The 20,967-nt window shown below is 43.1% G+C and overlaps 1 protein-coding gene across 2 annotated transcripts in view; it reads left to right on the forward strand.

Annotated features, from left to right (window-relative positions):
- Window positions 1–20,967, forward strand: part of POLRMT (RNA polymerase mitochondrial) — a 77,118-nt gene that overhangs the window by 17,601 nt on the left and 38,550 nt on the right. The window contains exons 6-10 of one of the 2 annotated variants that reach the window (XM_087952709.1): window positions 2,883–3,029; window positions 5,096–5,257; window positions 11,792–11,962; window positions 14,813–15,052; window positions 19,400–20,185. In XM_087952709.1, the coding sequence (XP_087808835.1) occupies window positions 2,883–3,029; window positions 5,096–5,257; window positions 11,792–11,962; window positions 14,813–15,052; window positions 19,400–20,185 (1,506 nt within the window). Of the gene's footprint in view, window positions 1–2,879; window positions 3,030–5,095; window positions 5,258–11,791; window positions 11,963–14,812; window positions 15,053–19,399; window positions 20,186–20,967 lie in introns of both variants that reach the window. The other variant, XM_087952708.1, reaches the window with a different exon arrangement.

Consider the following 20,967-nt stretch of genomic DNA (forward strand, 5'->3'; position numbering starts at 1 on the left):
ACTTTGTTGTTTGTATGTACATTGAGAGCTTATGCACCGGAGACAAATTCCTTGTGGGTCCAATCATACTTGGCCAATAAAGTATTCTATTCTATTCTATTCTATTCTATTCTATTCTATTCTATTCTATTCTATTCTATTCTATTCTATTCCTCTATTCCACAATCCACCCCATATTTTCTCTATTCTATTCTATTCTATTCTATTCTATTCTATTCTATTCTATTCTATTCTATTCTATTCCTCTATTCCACAATCCACCCCATATTTTCTCTATTCTATTCTATTCTATTCTATTCTATTCTATTCTATTCTTTCCTTATTTCTTGTTCTGTTCTGTTCTATTCTATTCTATTCTATTCTATTCTATTCTATTCTATTCTATTCCATTCCATTCCATTCCATTCCATATTTTCTTTTTTCTATTCTAATCTATTCCACATTCCATTCCATATTTTCTTTTTTCTATTCGATTCCACATTCCATTCCATATTTTCTTTTTTTTCCTATTCTATATTGCATATTCCATTCCATGTTTTTTATTCCATTCTCTCATTCCTTTCTGTATTCTATTCCATTCTATTTCCATTCCATATTCCATTCCATTCTACATTCTCTTCCATTCCATATATATTCTGTTCTGTCCCATCACATCCCCATTTGGGTACTTGGTTTGTACTCCCATCTTCCATTAGGATTAAACCCTGCTGCTCTGCATGTTGCCATTACGGCATGGTGTAAATCAGGGGTGTCCAACCTTGGCAACTTTAAGACTTGTGGACTTCAACTCCCAGATCCTCAGCCAGCTTTGCTGGCTGAGGAATTCTGGGAGTTGAAGTCCACAAGTCTTAAAGTTGCCAAGGTTGGACACCCCTGGTGTAAATAACCAGGAATTAAGCTTGGCTTGAGGGGGGTCTTTTTCTTTTGAAAAAACAAAGCAAAACAGGATTTAATTCCCTTCAGCTGAGGCTTTTTTTTGGGGAGGGGGCTTTAATTCTGAGCCTTTCCTCTGTCAAACCCACGCATAACCCAAAGTGCCCTGGCGTTTCTTCCTGTCTCCTCTCCACCATTTGCCCGCCATCTCTTCCTCACGCCTGAGCGAAACATGTTTCAAGCATCCTAGCCAGGGGTTGGGAACTATGGCACCTTTACAATCTGTGGACTTCATCTCCCAGAATTCCTGAACCGGCTGCACTAGCTGGGGAATTCTGGGAGCGGAATTTATCCAGCCTCGTTGACAAGTGTATGATCACATAACTTGGGGGTGGGGGGGCAGCCTTAGAAGTTTGAATCTGGGTCGTAAGTACAGGTAGTCCTCAACTTACAACCACAATTGAACCCAAAATTTATGTTGCTAAACAAGATGGTTTATTGAGTTTAGCCCCATTTTATGACCTTTCTTGCCACAGTTGCTAAAGGAATCATTATAGTTAAGTTAATAACACAGTTGTAAAGTGAATCTGGCAGACCCCAGGACAGCGTAATCTTCATAAATATGAGCCAGTTGCCAAATATCCTAATTTTGATCCCGCGCCCCTGGGGATGTTGCAACGGTCATAAGTGTGAAAAGCAGCCCTAAGTCTTTTTTTCTCAGTGCCATTGTAACGTCAGACGGTCACTATATGAATGGTTGTAAGCCAAGGACAGTCTGTATCCCCCAGGTAGGTCTGTCGGAATGTCAAGCGCTTGCTAAGCAATTGGTCGTAAGTCAAGGTGTCTTCATTTCCTGCATCGGATGAGGACAGCACATCTCCTCCTGTCCTGGCCACTTTTTAACGAGGCACAATTGGGAGCATTTTGTGGGAAACAAAAATTTAGGCTATTGATCCACCAGATTCAATAATGAAAGGATGATAGCAGGCCCCAGAATAAAGAGACATGAACCAAAGTTTTAGGTGGGATGATTTCAAAATGTACCAGAACTATTTGTAATCCTGCTGAGCTGTTGCCAATTGTGAAACATGATTGTGCAAAGTATGGAAAGAGGTTTGAGATGTACACGGGTATATTTGGAGACTTGTCAGTAAGAAAGAACAAGGAACTAAGTTGTGAAATGCGCATGCAGAAAAGTATAAAAAGAATGTCTTGGGATGAGTTTGGTGCCACTGGCCATAGCTATTCCTTACTGGACTCAGCAATGTCACTGGACCTCATTGCAATGGATTATTGATATAAGCTGTGTTATGATGGCTGTTCATTTTCCAAATTGCTCATGAAATAAACCTCTTAATCTTTAAGAATTATTGTTTGTGGCCTGTCTGTGTTCCTCTTTATTGGAATTTAACAAACTGCATCTCTATTTGGTTTGGCGGCTGCAGCGCCTCAAATAGAAAGTCCATAGAGAGAGTGGTAAGGACAGTGGAGAAGATTATAGGAAGCTCTCTTCCTGTCATTCAGGATACTGCTTATAAGCGGTATGGGATTAGATCTCAAGGCATTGTGAGAGACCCAACACACCCACTTCATGGTCTGTTTTTGTTGCTACCCTCTGGGGGGAGGTTTTGAAGTATTTCTAGCAAGACTTATCAGATTCTGTAACGGCTTTGTTCCCTAGGCCATCCGCCTGGCAAACTCGCAAGGTTCCTTTTTCTTGCCATGTACATGTATACATCCGAATTAGACTGTGTTGTTTCTCTGTGTCATATAATATGTGTTTGTGTAGGCCTAATTTTTATTTATTTATATTTTTGTCATGTTTATGTAATGTATATTAGAGGTGGTGACCCTTTGAGAAGTGTATGCAATGACATTTCATTTTAATGCATGCTGATTACTGTACATTTAAAGTGACAATAAACTTATTCTAAGTCTAAGTTTAAGGACTACTGGTTATCCCTGAGGCATCATCACGGATTTCTTCCTCTTTTCTTTCCCCTCAGAAGCAGCCCATTTCTTACACCAAGCTCAATTTTACAGCCGAAGAGCTGCAGCAGCGGTTCCGAAAACAATACAAGACGGAGATATCTGACAGGGTCACGGTTGAGTCGGTGGAAGCCACTATACCTACCACAGCTACAACTATCAAAGCGGTAAAGTTAATTCCTGAGGAGAAAGTTGTGTTTAATTCCTGAGGAGAAAGTTGTGAATAAAAAGGGAAGGGATAAATACAGGAAGTGCTCGAGTTACGACCGTAAAGGAACCGGCCTGACATGGTAGTAACGTGTGACTATTGTAAAAAGGTTTGGTCATGTGACTGACCAATATTACAACCTTTTTTTTAATGGCAGCTGTTAAGCAAACCAGGGGTTCACTATGGGGCACGGTTTTGCCAAAAACTGAACGTGGATGCCGGTTTTCAGCAAACCCGTTTGTTGTCAACTAAAAAATACTTCTTTGGTCTTTTTAGTTGCTAGCAGAAAGGGAGTTGGGGAAAGCAGTGCATTCCTTAAATGCTTCAGATAACTGCTTTGTCAGTCGAAGCTGTTGGCGTGCAAGATTATTACTGGAGAGCATGATTGATAACTCTTGGTTATGGATTGGATGTGTCTCATTGGAGAATATACATCCAGGGGGTGGGGGGAAGACCAGGGTCAAGGGTGAAATGAATGAAGTGTCAGAGTCGGCTGTAACTAGTAACCGCCAACATGTCAATTCCTAATAAATCAATATTTTTTACTCTTAAGAGATCTGGCTAGAGACTTAAGATTTGAATGGGGGTGCATGTCGGAGCCTTGACATTTGTAAAATGTAGTCAGGTGTCTGTGGGATGCTGCAAACAGCCATAAATGTGGCCTGATTGTAAGCACCCGAAGTGGGTCAGATGACCACTGGACGCTCTGACCGTCAGAATTTCAAATCTGGGTTGTAAAGTACCCCTCAGGTAGGTCCATTGGAACTTCAAACAACCGCTGAGCAGCCAGTCGTAAATTGAAGACTACTTGTACATCAAGAATGGTTGCAAGGAATTGGATATGAACTGTGGTGGCACAATGGTGAGAATGCAGTGTTGCAGGCTGATTCTACCGACTGCCAACAGTTCAATCCTCCGATATAATCTAATAATATATGTACATAATTATAACGATTATGATGATGCTTATACTTTAACACTTTGGATACCTAGAAAACACACTGTTCGATGTAGAAAATGGAATTTGTGATGCAAAACCAATAAAAAATATTTAAAACAAGAACAAAAAACAATTCAATCATCATCAGGCTCAAGGTTGACTCAACCTTCCATCCTTCGGAGGTCGGTAAAGTGAGGACCCAGATTGTTTTGGGCAACAGCTTGTGTCTGTAAACCACTTAGCACTATGAAGCGGCATATAAGTCTAAGTGCTATTGCTATGTCTAGTCAAGTATGCAAAACCCTGCGGAGAATGTCCTCGCTTAGTCTATAGTCTAGTGGAAAGAAGGACCAGGGGTGACATGATAGCAGTCTTCCAACCTCTCAGGGGCTGCCCCAAAGAAGAGGGAGTCAAGCTATTCTCCAAAGCACCTGAGAAGGCAGGACAGGAAGCCACAGATGGAAACTAACCAAGGAGAGAAGCAAACTAGAACTAAGGAGGAATTTCCTGACAGTGAGAAAAATCAGTGGAGCGACTCACTTCCAGACGTTGTGGGTGCTCCAACACAGGAGGTTTTCAAGGAGAGATTGGACAACCATTTGTCTAAAATGGTGTAGGCTCACCTGCCAGAGCAGGGGGTTGGACTAGAAGGCCTCCCAAGGTCCCTTCCAACTCTGGTATTCTGTAATGTTTCTAAGGCAGTGCCTTGACATATCTTCAAGTTGCCATGGTTGAGAACAGCTATGACAAGTGTGTAGCAAGTGCTGAGTTTTTAGTAGCAGATTGCCAGTTATTGAAAACAAGTACAGGGTGGCATCCGGGAGTGGGCAATTAATTTTCCCAAGGGAAAATTAGGGAACTGGGAAACTGGGACCGTTGTGAGGGGGGCCACTGCCACTCCCTACCACCCCCATTACCTCACTGCTGCCCCCTTACTAACCGTAATAAAATCGGGGACAGTCACAGGATGACTCAGTTAATGACCGCATCCCTTAGCAGGTGAAATTCCGGTCCCAATTGTAGTCAAAAATCAAAGACTTCCTTGTACAGTGAAGAATCTTTTCTATTCTCGCCCGTTTCCCTAGAGGGAAATTTTGAGCAAGATTCGTTCTCGGTGGGAGGCAACTTTGCTTCACAACCTGACGAAGCTCAAGAAGCAAGAAAACATTTGGCACACGTCGAAACTAGATGTCTATCCGTTCCTTTGTGTGCTGACCGACAAGGAATATGTAGATCTTATGATACAGGTAAGTTGTGCTGGCAATGAGAGAAGTGAATGTTTGTAACTCAGGGTTGAACTCTGGGGTCTTTGGCGCTTTCTGAGCTTTAGTTGTTTTCTTGCAGACGTTTCATGACCCAACTAGGTAATATCATCAGTGCTAGGAGGAGAGAAGGGTTTGCGGAGGAGGAGGAGGACTGTGGGTTCCTTGGTATTATCTGAGCTTGGTTGCTTTCTTGCAGACGTTTCAGGACCCAACTAGCTAACATTGTCAGTGCTAGAAAGAGTGGGGTTTACTCTTTGTTTTATACAGGTAGTCCCTTAACTTACAACAATTTGCTTAGTGACCTTTTGAAGTGAAAAAAAGTGACTTATGACCATTTGCCATGCTTACGACCGTTGCAGCATCCCCCCCGCGGTCACGTGAATAAAATTTGGGTGCTTGCCAAACCTATATAAAATGTTTCCATAGGTGGCATCTTCCTCCAGCAGAATCATCCAAAATATATCAAAAATATATCACCCCACTGCTGGAAAGGCACCAAAGAATATGGATCAGATTACCACACATGGCGGAAATGTAGAAAAAACTCTGGAGTTTTGGCATAGAATCCAGAGGTGGTTTGAGGGGATGGTAGGGCATAAAGTGGAATATAAACCGGATTTTTTTTCTTATTCGGAATCGTATCAGAAAAATACAGTAAAGAGGAGATCTATTTAATCATACGCGTGATTACGGCAGCAAGGTTAGCCTTTGTTCAAAATTCCCGATGGACAGCGAAGTGATAAAAAAAGATAATGGACATGCGCTGAGATGGATAAATTAACTTTAGAAATGAAAGACAAAGACGAGACAGAGTACTATATAAAGTATGGGACAAATTCTATCAATGGTGGGGAAAAAAGAAGGATCTGGAATCAAAAGAAAGCAGGATTGGCAAAACGGAGGATTAGAAATAGGAAATACTGTATAAATGTATAAATATATAAATGTAGATAAAACATGTATTCTATGCCGTAATATGTATGACAAACAGGATTGTCAGGACGATCACACCATGCCCAATGTTTTTAATAATTTACTTAATAAAATTTTGTTTTAAAAAAAAAACCCACACAATTCGGATGCTGGCCCGCTGACTCCTATTTACGACAGGTTGCAGAGTCCCAAGTTTGTGTGTGATTTCCCCTTTTGTCACCTTAAGCCAGCGGGGAAACCGGATTCACTTAACAACCGTGTTCATAATTTCGTTAAGAGGTTCGCTTAACGGAAAGGTGGCGAGAGAAGTCGTAAAATGGGGGCAAAACTCACTGAACAAATTTCTCGCCCAGCCACGTAAATTGCGGGGGTCAGCTGTGGTCGTAAGCCGAGGACTTACCTTGATATAACCGCTTGCTTTTCCTGAGCGTGGTGGGCGTGTTCTTGGATGAGTTGCGACTTTGTGACTTGTACCCATTTGCAAAGGGAGGCGGTCGGGCTGCTTCTCAGGAGGAACGCTGGACCGGTGGGTCGAGCTCCCCGTGGATGTAATGCCGTCCCCCCCACACGCACACACTTTGGTTTCTATCCTGACTGCAAACAGGAATTTCAGTTAATTTAGGGCAGGGGTGTCAAGCATGATTTCCTTGAGGGCTGCATCAGGGTTGTGTTAAACACAACTTGGAGGGGGGGGGGGCATGGCCATAGTGGGCATGGCAGGGGGTGAGCATGGGCATGATACGGGACTTATGTTGGGGGCACCAATCGTGGCCAAGTACTAAAGCAGGACTTCCCTGATACCCTCCCTCACGCTCATTATAATCTTCCTCCCTCCCTTCCTTCTTTCCTCCTTCCCTCCCTCCCTCCCTTCCCTCTTTCCTTCTTTTTCCTTCTTTGCTCTCTTCCCATCTTCCTTTCTTTTTCTTCATCTTTCTTCTTTCCCTTTCTTCTTTCCTTTCCTTCCTTTACTCCTTTTTCCTTCCATCTCCTTTCTTCTTCATTCCCCTCTTTCCTTCTTTTTCCTTCCTTGCTCTCTTCCCATCTTCCTTTCTTTTTCTTTATCTTTCCTCTTTCCCTTTCTTCTTTTCTTCCTTCCTTTACTCCTTTTTCCTTCCATCTCCTTTCTTCTTCCTTCCCCTCTTTCCTTCTTTTTCCTTCCTTGCTCTCTTCCCATCTTCCTTTCTTTTTCTCCATCTTTCCTCTTTCCTTTCTTCTTTCTTCCTTCCTTTCCTTCCTTTTCCTTCCCTCTTCCATCTCCTTTCTCCTTCCTTTCCATCTTTCCTTCTTTTTCCTTCCTTGCTCTCTTCCCATCTTCCTTTCTTTTTCTCCATCTTTCCTCTTTCCCTTTCTTCTTTTCTTCCTTCCTTTTCTCCTTTTCCTTCTCTCTTCCTTCCCTTTCTTCTTACTTCCCCTCTTTCCTTCTTTTTCCTTCCTTGCTCTCTTCCCATCTTCCTTTCTTTTTCTCCCTTTCCTCTTTCCCTTTCTTCTTTTCTTCCTTCCTTTTCTCCTTTTCCTTCCCTCTTCCATCTCCTTTCTTCTTCCTTCCCTTCTTTCCTTCTTTTTCCTTCCTTGCTCTCTTCCCATCTTCCTTTCTTTTTCTCCATCTTTCCTCTTTCCCTTTCTTCTTTTCTTCCTTCCTTTTCTCCTTTTCCTTCTCTCTTCCTTCCCCTTTCTTCTTCCTTCCCCTCTTTCCTTCTTTTTCCTTCCTTGCTCTCTTCCCATCTTCCTTTCTTTTTCTCCCTTTCCTCTTTCCCTTTCTTCTTTTCTTCCTTCCTTTACTCCTTTTTCCTTCCATCTCCTTTCTTCTTCCTTCCCCTCTTTCCTTCTTTTTCCTTCCTTGCTCTCTTCCCATCTTCCTTTCTTTTTCTTCATCTTTCCTCTTTCCCTTTCTTCTTTCCTTCCTTCCTTTTCTCCTTTTCCTTCCGTCTTCCATCTCCTTTCTTCTTCCTTCCCTTCTTTCCTTCTTTTTCCTTCCTTGCTCTCTTCCCATCTTCCTTTCTTTTTCTTTATCTTTCCTCTTTCCCTTTCTTCTTTTCTTCCTTCCTTTACTCCTTTTTCCTTCCATCTCCTTTCTTCTTCCTTCCCCTCTTTCCTTCTTTTTCCTTCCTTGCTCTCTTCCCATCTTCCTTTCTTTTTCTTTTCTTTTCCTCTTTCCCTTTCTTCTTTCCTTCCTTCCTTTTCTCCTTTTCCTTCCCTCTTCCATCTCCTTTCTTCTTCCTTCCCTTCTTTCCTTCTTTTTCCTTCCTTGCTCTCTTCCCATCTTCCTTTCTTTTTCTCCATCTTTCCCTTTCTTCTTTTCTTCTTTCCTTTTCTTCCTTTTCCTTCCGTCTTCCATCTCCTTTCTTCTTCCTTCCCTTCTTTCCTTCTTTTTCCTTCCTTGCTCTCCTCCCATCTTCCTTTCTTTTTCTCCATCTTTCTCTTTCTTCTTTTCTTCTTTCCTTTTCTTCCTTTTCCTTCCGTCTTCCATCTCCTTTCTTCTTCCTTCCCTTCTTTCCTTCTTTTTCCTTCCTTGCTCTCCTCCCATCTTCCTTTCTTTTCTTTATCTTTCCTCTTTCCCTTTCTTGTCTCCTTCCTTCCTTTTCTCCTTTTTCCTTCTCTCTTCCTTCCCCTTTCTTCTTCCTTCCCTTCTTTCCTTCTTTTTCCTTCCTTGCTCTCTTCCCATCTTCCTTTCTTTTTCTCCATCTTTCCTCTTTCCCTTTCTTCTTTTCTTCCTTCCTTTTCTCTTTTTCCTTCTCTCTTCCTTCCCCTTTCTTCTTCCTTTCCCTCTTTCCTTCTTTTTCCTTCCTTGATCTCTTCCCATCTTCCCTTCTTTTTCTTGGTCTTTCCTCTTTCCCTTTCTTCTTTCCTTCCTTCCTTTTCTCCTTTTCCTTCTCTCTTCCTTCCCCTTTCTTCTTCCTTCCCTTCTTTCCTTCTTTTTCCTTCCTTGCTCTCTTCCCATCTTCCTTTCTTTTTCTCCATCTTTCCTCTTTCCCTTTCTTCTTTTCTTCCTTCCTTTCCTTCCTTTTCCTTCCCTCTTCCATCTCCTTTCTCCTTCCTTTCCATCTTTCCTTCTTTTTCCTTCCTTGATCTCTTCCCATCTTCCCTTCTTTTTCTTGGTCTTTCCTTTTCTCCTTTCCTGTCCCATCTTGCCTGCTCAAATGCAAAAGGGGGAAACATTTCTCCTTTTAGTTTGTTTTTAGTTTGTTTTGGCTCTTTTTCACTAGCAGAGGCCCCACAGGCCGGATCTGGCTCATGGGCCTTCAGTTTGACACCCCTGATTTAGGGTATTACCTGCATTTGGGTAATACTGTATATACTCGAGTATAAGCCTAGTTTTTCAGCCCAATTTTTGTGCTGAAAAATCCCCTCGGCTTATACTCGAGTCAGATTCCCTCTGAAAAAAAATGGTGTGGAGTCGCGGCCTCCGGCGGCAGCGACTCCCAACAGCCTAGCTGGGAAGGGAAAGGCAAAAGCGCTTTGCCTTTCCCTTCCCGAGGCGGCGGGACTGGGGCCGTGCCGGCGGTAGTGACTCCTGACTCAGGGGGCCTCCGAGGGAGGGGAAGAGAGTGACTCCTGCCTCCGCTGTCATCATCATCTTCTTCTTTTGGGTTAGTGAATCAATTAAACCTTTCATGATAGTGAGATCGTTTCCCAAATTAATTATTTTTATTTTTGAAATTTACCAGTAGCTGCTGCATTTCCCACCCTCGGCTTATACTCGAGTCAATAAGTTTTCCCAGTTTTTTGTGTAAAATTAGGTGCCTTGGCTTATATTCGGGTCGACTTATACTCGAGTATATACGGTAAGTCATCCACGGTAATTTATTAGTTTTTTTATTGTTTTAATGTTTTTTTAATTGCTTTAATTGCTTTGGTTGAGTTGGGTGGCTATGGAAAGTGAATAAACAAACAAATAAAAAATCCCTGTTGGTACAGTGGTTAGAAGGCAGCATTGCAGGCTAACTCTACCCACTGCCAGGAGTTCGATCCTGAGTAGCTCAAGGTTGACTCAGCCTTCCATCCTTCCAAGGTGGGTAAAATGAGGACCCAGATTGTTGAGGGCCATAGGCTGACTCTGCAAACCGCTTAGAGACGGCTGGAAAGCACCATGAAACAATACAAAAGTCTTAAGTGCGATTGCTAAATAATAAAAACACTACCGTATTTGCCGGCGTATAAGACGACTTTTTGCCCTGAAAAACATGCCTCCAAGTGGGGGTCGTCTTATACGCCGGAGGACTCCGACTCCCACTTCGAGCTTGAGTTGCAGCCGGGAGGGAGGCTGGGGGAGCGGTGTGTGTGTGTTTTGTGTGTGTGTGTGTGTGTGTGTGTGTGTGCGGGTGTCACTGCGCCACGCGCTGCGCAACCTTTCCCCCTCTTCCTTCCTTAGCGGTGTGGGGAGGAGAGGATTCGAAGATCCTCACGTACGGCGTACTTTTCTTTTTCTTTTTTTTTTTTGCACGCAGGTTTTGCATGCGGGCGGCTGTAGGTTAAGGATGGGGAGCCCCGGGTGGGTTATCAGGTTTTACGGTGCTTCCAACATGTGCGAACGGTGGGAGAGCGGAGAAGAGAGCGGCGAGCGCCCGCTGTGTGAAATCCTGCCGTCAAAGCAACACTGGGGAGGCAGGGTATAAATTTACCAGGTTAATGTAGCAATGGTGATTAATGCCCAGAACATTGTTTGCGGGTATTGGTGTGTGTGTGTGTGTGTGGTGGTGGTGAGGAGAGGTTGTCCTTTGAATGCGGAAAAGTAGGTGTGACCTTGTGTAGGAAAATAAAGAGATCCTTTTTAGCGTGTTTGGCTTCTTTGCCTCCCTCGTTCGTTTTGACGTGGAGATAATGGCCTTCGGGCGGAGGGGAAGAAAACGGTAGCTGGATCATTTCAAATTTCACTTACTCTCCTGCCTCACTTCAATATGTCTGAGCGACTCCAGATACTGGAAGACTTTTTGAATGAAAGTGTTACCTCCATTTTTTTTTTAAAGAGGGCCACTTGGGAAAAAAAAAGATTCTAAGGAATTCCTTGTTTCTTGATTAAAGAGAAGGCATTGAATATACTGTTCCTTGGCAGCCTTTTCAGTGTCCGGGTTTTTGGTGTGTGTGTGTGTGTGTGTGTGTGTGTGAGAGAGAGAGAGAGAGAGAGAGAGAGAGAGATCAGCTGTATTGAGAAGAGAACGTTTCCTGTGTTCTCATTTTATTTACAACATATTTTACGCTTAATGGTAAGCAATGAAAAATATTTTTAAAACTCATTTCTAAACTCCATAGCTATTTGCATATTCTTGGTTCAAAATTGGATTAGCTCATTTCAAAATTGTCCAAAGCAGAAAAGTGCGTCAAAAAAAAAAAAAGTGCAAAAGTGGAAGGTGTGTGGAAGAGGGTAGTCTTATACGGCGAGTATATAACAAACTCTATATTTTGAGTGGAAATGTTGGGGGTCGTCTTGTACGCCCAGTCGTCTTATACGCCGGCAAATACGGTAAGTAAGAAAGTAAAACTGAAAAATAGAACAATGCTTCTTAACTTTTTTAAAAAATTAAAATTGCTACAGGTCATATCTTGAGTCTCTTAAGTTGTCTTTGTTTTAATTTGCTTTCTTTTCAGACGGTTTTCAGCATGCCAGCCCTTGGGGAATGCGTCAGCATTTTAGCGAAGGATCTGGGTACCAGAATCTACAATAAATACACCATTCAGAGAAAAAGTTTAACCATTTCAGCAGAAAATTTTGAGAAGACCTATGATAGCTACGTCAAACTTTTGGCCAAGGATAATCAGGTATCTAACTTCACCATCTCTATGGAGATTCTCAATCATCCAGATCATGGTTGTCCCAGAAGTGCTTTTTTCAAGAGGCAACTGGACTTTGGTTTTTCAGAAGATTGCAGAAGAACTGAAGAAGCTTCTTAGATGAGAAGTGAAAAGTCTTCAAAGAAAAACCAGAATGTCCAATTGAAAAAAAGCACCTTTGGGATAGACCATCTCTAGTTTCTGGATTGACCACTTTCATGAGAGGATTTTTTGGGTTCCAATAACTCAGGGCTATTTTGGACTAAAACTAGATTTTTCTGAGTTCCTTTCTAAGGTTGACCTAATGGCGATGTTTTCAACGTTTTTCAACTCATGGAACCTGTTTGATAGATAGGTAGGTAGGTAGGTAGGTAGGTAGGTAGATAGATAGATAGGTAGATAGATAGATAGATAGATAGATAGATAGATAGATGATATTTTTGTATTGTTTCTTTTTATTTTTCTTATATGTATCCATTTGATGTACTCATAACTATGTCTGTACTTATACCTGTAATCTTATAATCGCTTGACAAGATAAATAAATAAATAAATTTTCACATACACAGGCGTTGAAAACGGAACAAGAAGCACTAGTGATTAGAAAATTGGCAACATAATGTAAATTAAACTATTTACAGATAGTCCTCGACTTACAACCACAATTGAACCCAAAATTTTTGTTGATAAGTGAGACATTCGTTAAGTGAGTTTTGCCCCATGTTACAACCTTTCTTGCCACCGTTGTTAAGTGAATTATTGCAGTTGATACTGCAATATCATGGTGGTTAAGTGAATCCCTTTTCCCCCATTGACTTTGCTTGTCAGAAAGTCACAAAAGGGGATCCCATGGCGCTGGGAAAAAGCAACGGTCATAAGTATGATCATGGGGCTGCTGCAAAGGTCATAAATGTGAAAAATGGTCACAAGTCGATTTTTCCAGTGCTGTTGTAACTTTGAACCCTCACTAAATGAACTGTTGTAAGTTGAGAACTCCTTGTAATATAAATACAACATTAATATTTAGAACCCACAAAAAATGAAACTACTTTAAGGCTGTCAAAACTCGTGGGCCTAATGCATCACAAGCTGGCCCCGCCCAATTGCCCAATTTAGCAAAGGGGAAAAAAAAATGTCCCGATACGTCACATGACCTTGCCGTGATGACATGAGTTTGACACCCCGGTTCTAGAGCAGGGGTGTCAAATTGGATTTCACTGAGGGCCGCATCAGGGTTGTTGAGGTAATTCCCCGTTAGGAGAATGAGTGCATACAGGGAGATGTATTTGAGAGTAGTGTTTGAATAATACACATACAGCACACAGATACACTGTACAGTAAATGTAGGTTTTTACTTCCAGAAAGGTTTAAGCAAAGTCCAAAATAGGCAGTCCAAAAGTCATTCATAGGTAAAATCAGTCAGGTTTTCAATCCAGGGATAATCCAAATATCAAATTCCAGTGTCAAAAACAGTTCAGTATGAGACTTACATTAAATCCAGTAATATCAGTCAATTAGAAGAAATGGAGTAACGGCAATACTTTCCAACAGAAGGAAACAGAGATACTCACTCAGACACACTCTCTTCTGAGACTAAGACTAAAACAACCCAGGTTTCTGGCTCCATCTTATGGCTGTTTGAGAAACCACACCCAATTGCATGCTCTTGCATTCCCTTAAAGATATAGTACTAAAATGTTTACCCTGGTTTATATATTTCTAACCCAAATACCTGTTAGGTGACTTATATTCCTAACAAGGGTTGTGTTTGACCTTGGGAGTCTGTAGTGGGCATAGCCAGTCTGGGTGTGGCCAGCTTGAGGTCACTTATGTCGGAGGCCCATGTGTTGGCCCAAGCACTCTGCCAGTGAAAATGGGCTCCCGAGATCTGTTTTCAGCTGGGACAGCTTCCTGCAACCCTCTGCCAGCGAAAACGGAGCTTGGGAGGGCCATATGGAGCTGGCAGAGGCACCGCGGGCCGTTCCTTCACTGTTTCCAGGGCGTCCCTGTAAGCCAGATCTAAGCACCCTGATGTGGCCCACCGGCCTTGAGTTTGACACCCCTGTTCTAGAGGTTAATGTTTTAACCAAACCATTCCAGTTAAACTGCCAACCTAGCAGTTTGAAAGCATGCAAATGCAAGTAGATAAATAAGTTATCACGTTGGCGGGAAGGTCACAGCACTCTGTGGCCACAGGACCGTGGAAATGTCTTCAGACAGCGCTAACTCAGTGGTTTTGAAACGGAGATCAGCACCGTTTCCCTAGAGTCAGCACGACTAGCAGGGGTAAAATCCGCAGGGACCCCCTATACAGCATAAGAGCAGAGGCAACTTTAAGACTTGTGGACTTCAACTCCCAGAATTCTCCAGCCTGGCTGGAGTTGAAGTCCACAAGTCTTAAAAGTTGCCAAGTTTGGGGAGCCCTGCATAAAGAGCAACGACCAAGGAGACAGGCGGCACCAAGGGCGACGTCTTCTTATCCCGTCAACCGTCTCCAGCAAGTTCAATGAGCAGTGCAGTGTGTGAACCCAAACACGTTTAAGTAGAGAGAGCCGTGGTGGCGCGGTGATTAGATTGCACTACTGCAGCAGGCTGACTTTGCCCACAGCCAGTAGTTCGATACTCATCAGGCTCAAAGTTGACTCAGCTTTCTGTCCTTCCGAGGTCAGTAAAATGAGGACCCAGATTGGTGGTGGTGGGTGGGTGGGTGGGGGGCAAAGATGCTACCATTTGTAAACCGCTTAAGAGAGGGCTGCAAAGCACTGTGAAAGCGGTACGTAAGTCTAAATGCTGTCGGCCTCCAGAATGTAAACTTCACCCTCTCCCTTGCCTCTGCAGGTGAATGGTTTTTTGCCACGGGAATATTGGGAGAAGCTGAGGGCAGAGGTGGGTTATAGTCCTTCCTTGATATCCAAGCAAGCCCTCTGGCCCCCAAGCCTGTTGGTTCAGCTGGGTTTTCAGCTGATAGAACTGATGGTCCAAACTCTGAAGCTGGACAACAGCCTGCTGCCTTCGCTCCCTAAGAACTCCGTCATTCCTGTCCTGTATCACGTCTATTCTTTCCGCGGAACCAAGCAGGTGAGCAACACGGATGGCTGGTCAAGTGTGCAAAACCCTGAGGCGCCTGTGCTCACTTTAGTCGAGTGGAAAGAAGGACCCGGGGGGACAGGATAGCAGCCTTCCAATATTTGGTGGGCTGCCACCAATAACCTGGAGGGTGGCGGGGGGGTCAGCCTATTCTCCAAAGCCCCTGAAGGCAGGACAAGAAGCAATAAGGATGGAAGCTAACCAAGGAGAGAAGCAACCGAGAACTAAGGAGGAATTTCCTGACAGTGAGGACAATTAATCAGTTGGAACAACTTGACTCCAGGGGTTGTGGGTGCTCCAACTCTATAGGTCAGTGATGGCAAACCTTTCTGTTGGGGGTGTGTTGAAAGCGTGCGCGTGCACTGGCATCCACAATGCAATGCGCCCTGCGCATGCAGCACACCCGCCCCGCCCTTTTACCTGCACTGCACATGCATGCACCTCCCAGCTGAATTTTGGTCCGTTTCAGGCCGTTTTCGCCCTCCCGGAGGCTGGACGGAAGCCTCTGCAACGTTGGGAGGCCGAAAAACGGGCCCATTTCGGCACTTCCGGTATTTCCGGAAGGCCTGTTTTTTCGCCTACCGAGACTGCAGAGGCTTCCCTCGAGCCTCCAGGAGGGTGAAAACAGCCTCAAAACGGGCCGAAAATCGGCTGGGAGGCATGCGCATGCACAGTGCAGGTAGGTTTGGCTGGGGCTCGCGTGCCCACACCAATGGCTCTGCGTGCTACCTGTGGCACTCGTGCCATAGGTTCACCAACACGGCTATAGGTTTTTAAGAAGAGATTGGACAATAATTTGTCTGAAATGGTATAGAATCTCCTGCTTGGGAAGGGGGTTGGACTAGAGCAGGGGTGGGCAAACTACGGCCCGCGGGCCACATCCGCCCGTTGGTCTTTTTAATCCGGCCCGCCGAAGATTGGTACAGAATTAAGGTTTGATGTGAATGATTGAATGATTGCATTCATTTGATTTTGACTTGTAATGACAGGCATTTCGACACCACCCGTCTGTCAAATTTTAAAAGTCAATGAGGCCCCCGAGCCAAAAAGTTTGCCCACCCCTGGACTAGAGGGTCTTCAAGGTCCCTTCCAATGCTGTTGTTCTGAAAAGGATTTCTGTAAAGCCAGTGAATTTGCCAAAGGTGGTTTGCCTTTCCTTTTTAACAGGGCCCAGTATAGCCCAAAAATGGCCGCCTGCTTTTCCCAAGTAGTCCTTGACTTACAGCCATTTGTTTAGTGTCCATTCAAAGTCACAAAAGCACTGGAAAAAAAAAGTGACCCACGATCAGGTTTTCATGCTTATCACCGTTGTAGCATCCCCATGGTCATGTGATCAAAATTTGGTCACTTGACAACTGGCCTCTATGGTCACTAAACGAATGGTCGCAAGTCAAGGACAAGTCTGTCATCTGCACCTCTATAACTGTCTGGTTTGGTTCTGCAACCCAGCAAGACAGACCCAGACTTCAGAGGATAATTAGGACCACAGAAAAAACAGTTGCTGAAGAAGGCGGAGCCTCCTCGCTGACGGACCGTAGATCGCGATTCTCTGCGGCTATGGTCCGTGCTCTTTTTTTGGAGAGCCCCGATCATTACGATTAGGGGCTGATGCTACCTTGGAGGGGCGGCGGAGTAAGGTGAAGCCGCAAGACAGGTTGAGGGGAGCCGCATCTCGCCCCCTGGTCTTGGTCTTTTTCCCCCCCCGAAGACGACTGCAGCGGTGGTTTAAAATGGCCACCCCAAAGAGGAGGACTCAGCTGGATTAAGATTTGTGCAGGAGGGAAGAAAGAGGTGGATAACATCTGAACCGGGACAACTGGGCAATACAACTAAACAAAAGTACCCCGGGATTAAGGTAACATGGAATTTTTAAGAAAAGAAAAGGGAGCAGCGAAATTACAAAGGGACAGGAAGAAAAAAAAAGAAAATATTTTTGACAGCTAAGCGTGGCTTCGAACCGGGAAAGGAAGAAGCTGGAACTAAAAATTTATCTAAATTGGACTAAAATATCTTGGCAATAAACAGGCATAAAATAAAGCTGGACTTAAGATTGTCAAATAATAATAATAATAAAGTTTACAAATTGGAGACTGGACTGTGCTGGAATATTGAGGTTCGAAAAACCCTAAACAAAAAAATAAGGGGAAAAGGTGAAGACTTTGTATAATGGAGAGTGCCACCTTTTGACAAAAAGTTGAGCTCAAACAAAAAGCAAAACATCCTGTTTCTGAATGAATTTGTGTGGATATAACATTAAAGAAATATTGAAACAAAGTAAGAATCTTAAAAAAGTGAAAGCAGAACCAGAATAAAGAAAAAAGCAAGGAAAGACCGACTGTGGGATTGATTGATGTTTTTGGTATAGACCCTGGGCTGGAATAATTGAGAACTTTAGAAAATCGAAAGAAGAAAGAAGGAAAGTAAAAGTGGTCTTTTTTGTGGACTTTAATGATCATAAAATATAAGAGTGTGTAATGATGATATCTCTTTGGGAATTAAAAATGGAACTTAAAAATATGAGAGAATTATTACAGGAAAGAGGCGAATCACTTTGCTCTGTGTTAGAAAAAATGGAAATGGCGATTGAAGAACAAGAAGGAAGAGGTTCAGAGGAGGAGGAGTCAACTCAAGGAGAAGACATTTTAAATAGACAATTAACGCAAAGAACACTACAAAGAAGTGGGGGGAAAAGGAAGGTTAAAAAGTTGAGATTTAAGAAGGCAATCAAAAGGAGGAATACCTGTGAAGTCGGGAAAGGAAGATATTAAGAAAGAGAGGGATATAAACTGGAATGAGAAAAGATATGGGGAAAAGAGGGGGAGGAGAAGCAGTAAGAAACAGGTGCATGAAATAAAGAAATAATGGAAACAGTAAAATGTTGAAAAGAAATTGGTTTTTCAGAGATAATGGTTGATGAATTAAAAAGGGAATTCTGCAGGGTGACAAGGGGTAATAAGAATATTTCTGCAATTAAAAATATTTAGAAAATAGGGTAATATAGATACTGATAACTCTTATTAAAAATTAAGGGGGGAAAATATGCTGCGGAATCCAAATGAAAAGATGTAATGATTATTATTGTAACTTCTTAAAAATAATGGTTTATTGGGAATCAAGATGAGAGAATAAAGGTATATTTTAATCATTGAGGTGTCACACTCAAAGCAGTAAAAGGGGGGAAACCTATACTTGTTTTTTTTTCTTTAGTGTTAAAATTTGTATTAATCTAGAATTTATAAAAAGAATTTGTAATAGAAAGGGAATACAACAGACTAAAGAATCAACTAAATTAATGTTAACATAGACTATTAAAAGCAAGGAGAGACATTGGTAACCTTTTTATTATTATCATGATCATCATCATTATTATTAGGCAAACACATATTGTTTATCTTTATTTTTAAAATAAATATTAAAGGATTATATTTGAAATAATTGAAATGAAACAAAAAGATGTTTCGATTGAGATTAATGAAAGAGGCTAGAATTGATGTGTTTGTTTCTCTCCTTACTGAAAATTTGGAATGGAAAAGGTAATAATAGAATTAAGTATGCATATATGAATGTATAATTGTTGTCATATTTGTATGTAAAGGTGATGACTCGGAAATATATTGTCCACTAAAAAGAGATTTTTGTTTTTAATGTGAAAAACTGAATAAAATTTGTTTAAAAGAAAAAAGAAAAAAACAGTTGCTACCAATCTGCCTTCCATGGAGGACCTGTATACCGCAAAAGTCAAAAAGAGGGCTGTGAAAATATTTACAGACCCCTCACATCCCGGACATAAACTGTTTCAACTCCTTCCCTCAAAACGACACTATAGAGCACTGCACACCAGAGCAACTGGACACAAGGACAGTTTTTTCCCCAAATGCCATCACTCTGCTAAACAAATAATTCCCTCAACTATTTACAAAGTCTGCACTACTATTACTATCAATCTTCTCATCACTCCTTATCACCCATCCCCTCCCACTTGTGACTGTATGACTGTAACTTTGTCGCTTGTATCCTTACAATTTATATTGACTGTTTCCTAGTATGTTTTTATTGCTTATTGTACCCTATGACTATTATTAAGTGCTATACCTTATGATTCTTGACTCTTGATGAATGTATCTTTTCTTTTATGTATACTGAGAGTATTTACACCAAGACAAATTCCTAGTGTGTCCAATCACACTTGGCCAATAAAGAATTCTATTCCTATTCTATTCTATTCTATTCTATTCTATTCTATTCTATTCTATTCTATTCTATTCTATTCTATACCTTGTAGCATTAGCGGTTATTTTCTAATTTTTTAAAAAATCCCCCTTTCTTTCCCTTTTGCAGATCGGTTTCATAAAACCTCACTCCATCCTGATCCGGATTCTTCAGGAGGCTTTGGAGACGACGCTCACCTTCGACTCCTTCATCCTCCCCATGCAGTGCCCGCCCGTGCCCTGGGTCTCTTCCCACTTCGGGGCCTACACTCTTTCCCCCGTCAAGCTGATGCGATGCCAAGACGGGGTGGTCCAGCACGAGCTGCTTTTGGACGAGTGCCCTCACGACCACCTCTGCTTGGCCCTGGATGCGCTGAACTTTCTGGGCAACTGCCCTTGGAAAGTCAACCAGCCCGTGTTGGACGTGATCATCTCCATCTTCAACGATAAGGGCGATGAGAAGTTGGACATCCCTCCGCCGCCATCTTGGGAGGCCAAAGAGCTCGCCAAGCAGCTGGCCGAGAGTGCGCCCATGTCCCGGATGGCTCTGAAATGGAAGATGGCCCAGTGCCGTAAGAAGAACCGGGAGACCTACAGCCTGCGGATGGACATGCTCTATAAGCTGTCCATCGCCAAGCACATAAAAGATGAGGTTTTCTGGTTCCCCCACAACCTGGATTTCCGTGGGAGAACCTACCCGTGCCCCCCTCACTTCAACCACCTGGGGGGCGACTTCACCCGGGGGATTCTCCTCTTTGCGGAGGGGAAGCCGCTCGGACCCAAAGGCCTGGATTGGCTGAAGATCCACCTGGTCAACCTGACAGGGCTGAGGAAGAGGAACTCTCTGAAGGAGAGGTTGGCCTACGCCAATCAGATCATGCCCGACATCTTGGATTCGGCAGACCATCCGTTAACGGTATACATTCGGTGGAGGTGCCGTGTTTTGGGGGGAAGCGTTTCCCCTGTCGGGCACTTGGTGGGTTGGAGGGGGTGGGTAGCTGGTGGGAGGGCTGGGGGCAATTAATCCATGGAATGACTTGCCTCTAGAAGTTGTGTGTGAACCTGTTTAGAGGAAGGTCACTACTGAATGGGGGAAATATCAGTGGTGAAGCTAGGTAAGCGGAAGTGGGATTATGACATTCCTTGTTCTTGGACATAATTTGTGGATCCTTCCTTTGTTCTTCCTGCCTGCCTGCCTGCCTCCCTTCTCTCCTATTTGCTCCATCTTCTTTCTTTTCCTCTTTCACCTCCTGATCCCTTCCCTCTTCTCTTCCTTTTCCCTCCTTATTCTCCTACTCTTCTTCTCTTCTGATCTCTCCTTCATCCCTTCCTCCTTTACTTGCTTTCTTCCTCTTCTACATCTCCTTTTTTCTGTCTCTCACCTCTTTTTTGCTTTTGTTCCCTTCCTTTCTCCCCTTCTCCTTCCTTCTGTCCTACTTGCTACCTCTTCTTCCTTCCTTTCCTCTTTTACCTCTTCCCTTCACTTCCTTTCCCTCTTCCCTCCTTATTCGCCTACCCTTCTCTTCTGATCTCTCCTTCATCCTTTCCTTCCTTCCTTCCTTCCTTCCTTCCTTCCTTCCTTCCTTCCTTCCTTCCTTCCTTCCTTCCTTCCTTCCTCTTCTATATCTCCTTCCTTTCTCTTTCACCTCTTCCTCCCTCCCTCCCTCTACAGAGCTGGCACTAGAACGCTTGCGTATT

The sequence above is a fragment of the Notechis scutatus genome, chromosome 1 (assembly GCF_049901735.1).
Source record: "Notechis scutatus isolate UNSWTSFEM ecotype Mainland chromosome 1, rNotScu1.2, whole genome shotgun sequence".
NCBI classification, from domain to species: domain Eukaryota; kingdom Metazoa; phylum Chordata; class Lepidosauria; order Squamata; family Elapidae; genus Notechis; species Notechis scutatus.